Raw genomic sequence first — 12,295 nt, 5'->3', positions numbered from 1 at the left:
ATCCTGTCTCCTGTATCATATACAAAGGTTAGAGGCATGTTAAGCAATGTAGGCAAGAGTGTAGCACTACAAAGGTACACTCACAGAATAAACGAGTGTTGCCAATAACGGAAGTTGGATTTCGGTGCAGTTAAATGTGAGATCCTCCATGTGGACCTAAACTCAATATTTTTTAAATGTTGAAGAGCTGGCAGTGGAGGCCCAAAGATATTTAGTGTTCATGTACAAAGACCACTAAGATGCAGCAGATACAAAAAAAGCACAATGGAATTTCAGCCATTACAACTAGAGAGCTACAATTTAAAGGAGTATATGTTTTGGTACAATACCTCAGGGATCACACTGCCCTGCATCTGCCACAGGCAATGAGTCAACTCCAGCCACTGGCTATCTAGTAGAGAAATTGCCCTTTCAGATTGACGACATGACAGCTGTAGTCTTGTGATGAGCAAAAATTTTACTGTTGCTTCAAAGGCCATTTCTATTGTTCTCTTATGTTTTTATGCATTTATGGAGTCCCTTTTATCAGAATGCATTTTCCCAGCACTATCTTAGAATGCCATTTTAACATTTTCCATTGTTATTGTACATCAATGTTAGCCAATTTAGTTTCCAATTTTATTTCCACAAATTTTATTCAAAGCCTTTAAAAGTAAGCCTTTCTTAACTCTATTAACATGATTTTCATCATATTCACACCTCTGTATCATCATCTTAAAGTGTACTATATTATGATCACTATTACATAGATGTACCCCTTCTTTTATGGTCCTTATTTGCACTTGTTCACTCCCCATTACTAAATTTAAAAGCCATTCTTCCCTTATTGGCCTTTGTTCATATTGGGTTAGGGAGGACTGCTGTACATATTGTGGGAATCAAGTACAGACCAGACAGGCAATAGTCGCTATAATATGATATTCTGTGGATGAATAAAGACCATATGGAAACAACTGAGGGTTCGCAAAGACAACAATAAGAATGTAGTCAGCATAGGAGTGGATAACAAAGTACAACATAAAGAGACTAGGTAAGAATTTAAAGAAAACTGAAGGTGTGACTTGAAGGATGCTTATTAATATCTGACTGAATAGAGCACAACATGTCTTAAAGACCAAGAACACAAAGACATGCTGCAGTTTTAGAATTGAGGGCGGAATTTGTGATCATATATGGGGATGTACTTAAAAGAAATGTTCCAACTCAGATTATAAAGTCTTTGCACAGTGATGTGTTGTCAGAAACTAAATTTGGAATTTTAAAATAATCATCAACAGTTAATAAATTCAACTCTAAATTAATGCTTAATTCTATGAATGTACCGTCTTCATCTCAAAATTACTCCCCAGATGCTGCTTACTAACCTGGGTGTCCACTGAAAAGAGAGCATCTGATTTTATCAATTCCAGTTGGATTTCCTAGAAAAGCATATTACAAATTATCCACAAATATTTCACATACACTGATTATGCATTTCTTTTTTAATGACAGCATAAGTATGTGCAATTTGGATATGTGCAATTTGAGTCTGTGCAGCTTTGACATCCATTTTAACTGAATTACCTGCATAAGTACATGGCCAGGTCAAAAACCGGGAATTCCATGGTGAGTCATTTACATCCTGATCTCTTAAAGTCTGTTCATTTATAATGGAATATTATCTATGTTGTTCTCACAACACTCAAAAAGCTTGACACCATTCAGAATAAAGCAGCCTGCATGAACCCCATTTCTTCCATCAACGTAAACATTCACTCCCTCACCAGTGGTGTACAATGGCAATAATGTGTACCACATTCAAGATGCACCTTAGCAACCCATAAAGGTTCCTTCGACAGCACCTTCAAAACCCATGAACTCAACTTCCTCCACCGAGAAGGTTAAAGTCAGCCACTGCATGGGACCACCAACTACTTCAAGTTACAGACTTTCAATAGTTGCCTCACTGTCACTGGAATCAGGGAACTCCCTCCTAATAGCTTCTTTTTGAGTGCTGATTCAAAGCATAGCATTATTTGAACATTTTGGTTTAAAGCCTCATAACATAAACAATTAATTTTAGAACTTACAGGTGCCAAAGAAAAATCAGGCAATGTTCTTTGATGATTACTGCTTGGTGGTTCTGACATCTATCATTATGAAGTGCTTTAAGAGGTTAGTAATGGCACACATCAACTCCAACCTCCCAGATTGCCTTGATCCACTACAATTAATCTATCATTGCAAAGGTCTATGGCAGATGCCGACTTCATGGCCCTACACTCATTCCGGAACATCTGGATAACAAGGGCACCTTTGTCAGACTCCTATTTATTGAATCTGTGCAGCTTTGACATCCATTTTAACTGGATTACCTGCATAAGTACATGGCCAGGTCAAAAACCGGGAATTCCATGGTGAGTCATTTACATCCTGGTGGTTTTGACATCTATCATTATGAAGTGCTTTAAGAGGTTAGTAATGGCACACATCAACACTTGGCTCCACCTTCAACACTTCCAACTAAATTGCAAACAAAAACCCATCTCCAAACTTCGAGACCTAGGACTTTGCTTCCCTTCTGCAATTGGACCCTGCACTCTCTGACCTGCAGACTGCATTCAGTAAAGATAGAAGACAACACCTCCTTCACAATAATCCTCATTACTGGTGCTAGGCAAGGCTGCGTTATCAGCCCCTTACTATACTCCTTACACACTCATGACGGTGTGGCCAAATTCAGTTCTAATTCCATTTACAAATTCGCTGATAACACTATCATAGTGGGTCAGATCTCAAACAACAATGAGACAGAGTACAGGAAAGAGATGGAGCATTTAGTGGCATGGTGTAAAGTCAACAATCTCTCCCTTAATGTCAGCAAAACAAAGTAGTTGGTCCTCACCCCTATATCAATGGTGCTGAGGTGTAGGTGGTCAAGAGCTTCAAGTTCGTATAAGTAAATATCACCAACAATCTGTCCTGGTCCGTCCACGTTGACATCACAGTCAAGAAAGCACACCAATGCCTCTACTTGCTCAGAAGACTCAGAAAATTCAGCATATCCACAATGACTCTTAACAATTTTTATAAATGCACCACAGAAAGCATCCTATCCAGATCAACCACAACTTGCTATGACAATTAGTCTGCCAAAGACCGCAAGAAATTACAGAGTTGTGAACGCAGCCTAGTTGATCATGAAAACCAGCCTTCCACCCATTGACTCAGTCTACAAGTCCCGCTGCCTCAGGAAGGCAGCCAACATAACCAAAGACCCCTCCCACCCCGGTTATTCTCTCTTCCATCAGGCAGAAGATATATGAGTTTGAAAACATATTCCAACAGATTCAAGAATACCTTCTCCCCTGCTGTTATCTGATTATAAATGGACCCTTCCGATATCAGGGTTGATCTTTCTCTGCAATTTCTCTAGTAGCTGTAACAATATATTCTGCATTCTGTTCTATTACCCTGATGTACTTCTGTAAGGTATGATTTGTAAGGTATCATTACTTTTCACTGTATCTCGGTACATGTGAAAATAATTAATCAAATCAAATCAAATCAAATCTCACCCACCCCTTCTTCTGCATAAATGTCAACCTTTTCCTAGCTACCATCAGTTCTGAAGGAGGGTCACTGGACCCGAAACATTAACTCTAATTCCTCTGCGCAGACACTGCCAGACTTGTTGAGTTTTTTCTAACAATTTCTGTCTTTGTTTCTGTGTGTGTAATTAGAAATCTTTTGATTCACAGCTAAACAAATTGCCAACAGGTCGGAGGTCAGATTATTTTACCTCTGCAAAGAATGGTGACTCCAGAACCTTTTGTTCTTCATCATCATTCTGATCGAGTGCCTCATCGTTTTCACTGACAGCTGCCAAGCTAATGTTCACAGCTTTTTTAATCAAGGGCACTTGGTCATTTCTGGGGAAGGAAAATAAGATACTTGGAAACTATACCATTGATTTTAAACATCTATTTGGTGTGTAAAGGAAAGAATATTGATCCAGAAAAGAAGTCACAACCCAATTGACCAGACTTTCTGTTCAAAAAATGATTTAATTCTGGTATTATGAGACTAGCAGTTTACAACATGATCATTTGTAATTTATGCAGTCACACAGCAGACATGGCAGCCAGATCCATTTAATAATAATGTCCGTTTCCCACAGTGGGTAAACATCCTGCAATCAAGTTGGAAGCCAGAAGCGGACAATGGGGACAATGTGTACTCATGGTAGGATGTCATTTAGGCTCATTACTAAACCTATTGATAGCAATTATTCCTGGGATAAGTGTAAGGAGCATTGCTTTCCCCTATCTCCCAACATTACTAGGCAAATTCTGGCAGGTTTGTCAAAGGCCTCTCAGGCTCTTTCAAAGACACTTGGTACTTGATCGAGGGATGCGGCATTAGGAACTGATGCTGGCTACTGAAATCCACCCATCTTATCATCACTTCTAACCCTTCCTGACTTCTTTATTCCACCGGCCTCACTTCCTGATTGCAAGAATCTAATGATGGCCCTTGGGGAAGCTTTTGAAGTAGTATCAGCAGCAACTGATGTTCCTCGTGGTGGTACAGTTGGTAATGGAGAACTACCAATCTCTGATAGGTCGGCTGCTCTGAGGGATTGGGGCGTTTTTTTGACCTGGGATCCTGAATCTCTCAATGTTGGCCAGGTGCCTGTCAGAACTTAATGCAATTGGCCTCCTCAATGAAATGATGTGGGATTCCCACTAGTTCATCACCTGGCAGGCTGAACCTACATTACTTCCATTAAATTCCAATACAAAACCTTTAGCGGAGTTAAACATCCCAAGGGACTGACACAAGAATTTTACCAGGCAATAACAATCGTATGTCTGTGCCTGCTGATAAACACAATAAAATGCACTCAATGTTTGGGGGAAATAATTCTCCTGCTAGTAGAAAAGAAAACAAGAGTGAAATAAAACAGTTTTGCCTTCAGTGGCTGTACTCACCTCTCTGGTGGCATGATTGTAGTGTCTATCTTGTAGTTAACCAATGGGCTTGAGATTTCAATAAATTGATCAGGTTTCTTTACTTTGGTCTCTGCCGAGAAGAAGAAGTATTTAGTCTGTTACTTCTATCAGATGGTTGAAGAGGAGGTCTTGACTAGTGAGAGAAAATGTTTGAAAATGATTTGGCCAAAAGTTGTGGCAATCTGGTCCAGAAATTAGATTTCCATGTATCAAATGTTCAGTAAAGGCATTATATTTTCATAACTTTAAAAATAGACTGTTTTTGGAACTGCCTTTTTCTTTTTTAGATGGATTTTAAAAGGCTGCCAAAATGGCTGCAGCAGATCAGGTCTCTTTTGCAATTTACGCAGAAACTCAGAATGACTAGCTGAACTATCATGGGTGCAGTGCTTCCATTGAGTGGACAGACCAAGACAAAAGCATTTGTGCTCTTATCCAGAACTCAAAATCTATGGATTCCTAGGACTCACTGTGTCTGAACTCAAAATGTAACAAAGGCAACTGTAAAGGAGCCAATTAAAACATAAGGAAGTGAGAATGGCCACCATCCCTCACCCTGTTATGCAGCAATGTCCTGAACTTCAAATCATTCTGGGTGGACAATTGAAGTATTGGCCACCCAATCAAAAATGACTTCAAACAACCAGTCTTAGTTATTATTAGCATACGGGATAACCAGTCAGTCTGCACACAATACAACAGGAAACAGCATCAGCAGCAAAGGCAACAACATCAATGCCATAAAACAGAAGACTGCCATTTTGTTAAATCTCCAAGTTTGGCCATTTTCAAGTCCATCAGTTCAGAAAACTGACCTCCTCATAAGAAGATGCACACAACTAACTTTATGACCTGCTAAAAATTGACCTCTTCAGAGGAATCCTGTGATAACAAAGAACAGTACATGATAGAACAGGCCTTTTGGCCCACCAAGCCAGTGCTGACACATGATGGAAATGTGTTGCTGGAAAAGCGCAGCAGGTCAGGCAGCATCTAGGGAACAGGAGAATCGACGTTTCGGGCATTAGCCCTTCTTCAGGATACCTTTCTAAACTAAAAACCTTTCGCCTCCATGTGGTCTGTAACCCTCTATTCCCTGCTTAGTAATGTATCTGTCAAGATGCCTCTTAAATGTTGAGCTGGTATCTACGTCTATCACCTCCTCTGGCAGTGCATTCCAGGCACTCTCCACACTCTGTTTAAAAAAATTGCCTCTCACATCTCCATTTTCCTTTTTACTTTAAACCTTTTGATATACAACTTTAGATATTGAATTCATCCAGCTATAACCTCTTCTTCCCCTTGCCTGCATCAATCACATGAATTATATGTATTCCTTTGTTTCTAAATTGGAAAAGGGCACCATCCCTTTTAACAGCATGTTTCTTGAGTCTGTGTGAGTGGGGTGAACATGGGAATGAATAAACCTCTGTAAACAAATAAAATCCTACTGCTGGTAGGTAATATTGATCGCACACTCAGGGGTTTAGAAACCCATCTTTTCAAAAACACACTGTTGATGAGTCTGGGAGCGGAACTGGAGTTTCAGTTCACTCTCATCATTGTCCATGCAACGTATTAAAGTGAGAAAAGAACCCATTCCTACTGTATAATAAACTGCTACACAGCAGCCAAAATTATCCTGGAGAAAGTAGTGGAGAACCACAGAGCAATCTTAACAGTAGTTTTGAATAATGTAGGAACAAGTATTGGTATGGTTATATTGCAATAATGTTACTGGGTTTATACTCGTGATTTCAAATACCACTACAGCATTTCTGAATTTGTATTACTTTTAAAATTCTGGAGATTAAAAAAAATCATTAAAAGTTATCATGAAAGCACATGATTGTTAGGAAAACCTAAAACAGTTTATTAATTTTTTTGGTGATTAATTTTTTTTTAATCTTGTCTGTGATAACAAGATTCTAAAACAAACCGAAATTGACACTTAACTGGCAAAGCTAGCCATGTAGTTGTACTAGAGAAACTAGGGGTGGGAATACCGAAATATCAAAAAGCAATAAAGAAGAAAAAAATTAGTTTTAACCTCTTTGATCATTTCATAGAATGCCATGTTCACTTTGTCTTCCTGATTAATATTGAGGTAAAGTAACCATTCAAAATTGCTTGCAAGTCTGTCTTATGTATCCTCAGTGACCCTCTCCATAATCTGCTTTTTCTTTTATTATTCATGCACCTGTAGTATAATTTACTGTTGAATGTTATATTGGTTAATATGTTCATTTTGTAGCTCCTCCTTGCTTTCCTAATTGTCATTTTGATGGCATGCAGCTAAAATTCAACAGAAGTATGCTGGGTATAAAGATCATGACACCAATCCGTATATAACACTTATTTGATGCTGGCATTGCTACTCTGGAACTCAGTGCTCCAGCTGGCACCTTTTGTTAATATTGTACAGCTGGACACACATTCAAATGCAGGAAGGACTGCAACAGGGCCTCTGAAGGAGATTGATGACTTATGAAGGTCATGTTGATTGGTTTCTATTAGCTGTGGCTATATTTGTGCTTTGCACAACTTTTTCATGTTGCAAGCATCTGTAGTGGCAGACACTGAACAACTTGTTGCAGACTTAAAGGAATCTGCACAAATCAGTTTCTTTTAAGACATGGGTAAACTAACAGAGGTATTCACTTTGCATACAACGTAACTGACAGGATGGGCATAACCCACATGAAGCAAACAAGGTGCTGAAAGAAGGATGAGACAGAAAATGGGGAGAAGAACTCTCAGCAGAAAGTCATTTTTGCTCAGAATCTTCAGGGAGTAATTCTGCAAATTGAAAGTCAGCAAGGAGCAATGTGTGAACAGTCAGTTGGGAGTAAAGAAATTAAACATAGTTGGAAAAAATAGACAGATTGCTAAAGTTTCACATTTTTGCACTTGCAAATGAAAAAAATGCCAAATTTTAAATGAACACAGCAATTTACAGAGGAACCTTGATTATCTGGCATTCGATTATCCGAATTTTGAATTATCTGGCAAGATCACAAGGTCCCGATGCTTGGCTAAACTATGTTATCTGGCATTCCATTATCCGGAATTCGAATAACCGGACGAAATACTGTCCACCTATGTCCTTCGGATAGTCGAGGTTCTTCTGTATACTTCAGGATAAAAGGCTGCTGACTGGTTGTTAAGTTGATTGATTGGCCAAGGCCTTGCCATAATGATGGTGATAGGGTACTATTGCTTCTCCAAGCCAAGGCTTTAACAGTCTTTTGTTTTCAGAAAAATGGGTCCCTGTACATGAATGTCTGATACTTCCAGTGAGCCATATTGTGAGCTCAAGTGATGCTATTAAATTAGTTGCTTGTATTAGCATAATCAGGTTGTTCAGCAAGTGCTGCACAGTCATGGGATTACATCTAAAAGCAGACATTTTGTTTTGGGTTTTGGGTTTTGCAAATGGGACTAATTGAGTACAGCCTGTAGATATTTTCTAATCAACCTGGTCAGAGAGGTTATTACACATTTCTGGAGCTTGTGGGACTCGAGTCCAGGTCTTCTGACTTAGATATAGGGGTACTACCACTGTGCTCCTCTGTTTATAGCACACTACATAAGTAACATGCTTTTTGAGTTCATCAGCCAATTGCTGGAACCTACAGACAGCATGCTGGCATCACACTGACGTTGGAATTCATGGTTCACTTGTGTTATAGGTAGAACAATGCTTTGGATTGACAGCAATGTCCTGCTTGTATAAGACAGAATTTTAGTAAAATCTCTCTACTTTTTATACCCCATTCCCTTTGAAATAAAGGCCAATATTTTACTTGCCTTCCCTATTCCCTGCTGAACTTGGGCACTGGCTTTTTGTGATTCCATTGCATAGCCACTGCATAAAAGCAGCATAAAATGGCTTGCTTAACCAACTGTTCAAATAGTTGAGATATCTTGCCTTTCCAGTGCAATTTGAGACTGACTAGCACTTTTCAGGTTCAATACTTACAAAACTTAAAACCTTGGTAGTGATTTCTTTATTTGGGGATCATTCACTAAATTTAGTTGTTTTGGTTTTAGGATCCTCTTGTGGATCATAACAATTGTCAAACTTAAAATAAAAATACCTTTTGGATCAGCTATTGGAAGAGCACGATTTCGTGGTCGGATGAGCTTCCATCGTGGAACTGGTGTTGTTTCTGGAGGGTTTATGAGGGGACACGACCTAGTCCTAGTAACCATTACTGGGTGGCTATGCGCATGAGAAAGTCCATAGTGTCGCAACTTCTCTGAGGAATCAGCCTGAAATTTGCAGAAGAACCATATAAAGTCACTGAAACAAGACAAAGCATGAAATGGGTATGGTTATGTATGGTACAGACTTTGACAATTCATGTGTATGATTTTCTCAATAAACAAGCAAAAAGGAGTGGACACAAAATTTCTGTCACTTTCTCATTCCCCATGATAACTTCTCATGTAACTATCTCTAAGGAACCAATGGTTTAACTTAGTTATTTTCCTTATAATATATTCATAAAATCTCTTTTAATTTGTTTTCATATTGCATGTTAGATTATTCCTATATTTTACACGAGGATTTTATAATTAATTATTTGCAAATGTCCAAAAATCACCCCCAATCCTTAACTTTTAGTTTTATTCTTCATAATATTACCAGAGAGTCACAGAATCCCTACAGTGCAAAAAGAGGCCATTTGGCCCATTGAGTCCACACAAACTCTCCGAAAAGCATTGTGCCCAGACCCCGTTCCCCATTCTATCCTTGTAACCCTGCATTTAACCAACCTGCAGTATCCTGGATACTATGGGGCAATTTAGCATGGCCAATCCACTTTATCTGCACATCTTTGGATTATGGGATGAAACCAGAGCACTGGTCAGAAACCTGTGCAGCCATGGGGGTAATGTGCAAGCTCCACGCAGATAGCTGTCCAAGGCTGGAATTGATCCTGGGGCCCTGGTGCTGTAAGGCAGCAGTGCTAAACACTGAGCTACTGAGCCACCCATTACAACATGTATTTTGGAATTAAATATTCAGTTATTTCATTAAATATTTCTCACAGTTTATTTAATGAATTACCTTTAATCCATTTATCCTATCAATATCAGGCCTGAAACACACCTTTTTTTTGTGATGTTTAAGAATCTTCTTTAGGACCAAAAGATATCAAGCATGCAATCAGATGGATAATGAGGCATTAATTCAGCAGCAGAAAAAGTAAATGACTGCAACAAAAACAAGGTTCACAAGTCTTTTGCACTTAGCAGAGGCTGCTAACATTGCTGATAATGATAGCTTCTGGTGTCCAAATTGGCTGTCACGTTAGCTACATTACAACAGCGAAGACACTTCAAAAATATTAAAATGGCTGTCAAGGACTTTGGTATGTTGTGAGGTCAAGAAAGTTAACTGACTGCAAGTTCCTTCTTTTAAATCACTTGAACTGTAGTTTTATTACCAAAGCAGCAATCAGGAATAGAAGTCACATAAACGTCTTGTAAAACAGCACGTGCAACTTATACTACCATTTGCCCAAGTAAAGAAATCTTCCTTTCCGACAGCTGTAGTGGGAAGTAGGTAGCATAGATCATCATCCGTGGCATCACTGGTGGAGGAAGACCTGCAGCACAGAGAACATAAAAACATTCAAAAACATGAATTGCTGAAAACAGAGCTAACGTTTCGAGTCCAGTGACCATTCTTCAGAATTGGTTTCTGAGTTTCTCCAGCAATTTCTGTTTTTTTTAATTTCAGCTCTCTGGCATCTACAGTTCTTTGCTTTATTAACATAAAAACATTGCCCGAGTATACAAACTTTTTAAAGAAACAGATAGCATTGAATTCAAATAGACTCATGTGAAATAAAAGTATACAATGACTAACAAAAAGCCAAATGAACCTAGATTATTATCTACTGGTACTATTTTCACTCTAACAAAAAATCAAAATTAATGCCTGCGGTGAAGCATTTTTATTAATCAGTTATTTTGTTGAATTTCTCACCTACTGCTGTTAATACAGGAGGAGATAGCGTTGCTACATTAAAAGTTGTTGATAAAGTGACTCCTAGTAATCCCAACAAGGAAATGCAGAGCTGACAGATCAAGAGCAAAAATTGGAAGAGCTCACCCATCGCTCAGTCACCAGGTCTATAACTTACTCTCTGTAAGAATTTGTGAAACACTTTGAGAGACAGACTGTGGTCGTTGAATCAGTGTTCTGCTTTTATCTTTATTGTATTCAGCTTCCTTATTCTTTTTCTTCCCAATATCTTTTGATTCTGCTTTTTCTGGAAAACAAATTAGCAAGTTACTGAAAGTGCATACATACTTTATTCCTGTTCACCAAACTGTCCATTTTATTGTAAATCAAGACAGTGCACACAGATACATGATGAGACTGCAGATACACTGAAAACATGCCCTGAATGGACTGTTAGTCATGGGGCTAGAAGAAAGACAAACAAGAGTGGTATAGTTCTGGTCCAGGAGGTGAATATAAAATCTTTGCTACATAGATGAGGATAATAGCAGCACTAGAGGAAGGAGTCCAACTTGAGAGAGAAGGACTGGAGCCAGATTGAAGAACCTAGCAACAAACTTCATGGAACCAACCTGCATACCCTCCTGACAGAGATCGAGAACAATTAGGATAAGTTAGTTGGGTCAAAAGGGAAATAGAGAACCTCCAAGAATGCAGTCGTATGGGTGTGGACGGAGTTGGTTGTGATCATGATAGCCACTTCTTTGAGTTCCAGGACTCCTTTGCAGTGCAGCAAGAAATTCAATAACCTCATGAAAATAGTAAAGCTAAGGTACTTTGCACATGTAGCACTCTGGGATACAACATTGTACTCCGATCCTTATAAACTTATAAGGTATGCATGAGCAAGCCTTTCAGACTCATCACATCTATTTTTTCTTGCAGATTGTTTTTTGAGTACTATTCTGCTACTGCTGATGGCCCACAGAATCTTATAGGTGCCCAACCTTGAGTTGTTAGATTTGTTTGAAGTCATTTAACAGAGTGATAGCATTACACAACACGATGGAAGATATTCTCAATGTGAAGAAAGGACTTTGAGTCGACAAGGAGTATGCACTCGTTCCTCCTGGCGATACTGTCACAGACAGATGCATCTTTTGGCAGACAGACTGGTGAGGATAAGGTCAAGAATGTTAAGGAGAACATATTTGATCTCATGCCGGTATTGATTAAAAAGAACATTGTAGTGCTGGAGAAAGAGGATATCTCAGAGGGTTCAATTTTACCGGAGCTAAGGAATAAAAAGGGTGCAATTACA

General features: G+C 38.8%; 1 protein-coding gene across 1 annotated transcript in view; it reads right to left on the bottom strand.

Moving 5' to 3' along the window:
* The window catches only part of adgb (androglobin), a 261,632-nt gene that overhangs the window by 166,033 nt on the left and 83,304 nt on the right, over positions 1–12,295 (bottom strand). Inside the window, exons 10-15 of the mRNA XM_043696854.1 lie at positions 11,153–11,281; positions 10,518–10,612; positions 9,095–9,269; positions 4,974–5,064; positions 3,782–3,911; positions 1,365–1,418 (exon numbers count right to left, since the gene is read on the bottom strand). Of these exons, the coding sequence (XP_043552789.1) occupies positions 1,365–1,418; positions 3,782–3,911; positions 4,974–5,064; positions 9,095–9,269; positions 10,518–10,612; positions 11,153–11,281 (674 nt within the window). The remainder of the gene's footprint in view (positions 1–1,364; positions 1,419–3,781; positions 3,912–4,973; positions 5,065–9,094; positions 9,270–10,517; positions 10,613–11,152; positions 11,282–12,295) is intronic.

The sequence above is a fragment of the Chiloscyllium plagiosum genome, chromosome 9, assembly GCF_004010195.1.
Source record: "Chiloscyllium plagiosum isolate BGI_BamShark_2017 chromosome 9, ASM401019v2, whole genome shotgun sequence".
In the NCBI taxonomy this organism is placed as follows: Eukaryota; Metazoa; Chordata; class Chondrichthyes; order Orectolobiformes; family Hemiscylliidae; genus Chiloscyllium; species Chiloscyllium plagiosum.
The sequence above is the reverse complement of the archived record's forward strand: the minus strand, read 5'-3'. Positions and strand labels throughout refer to the sequence as shown.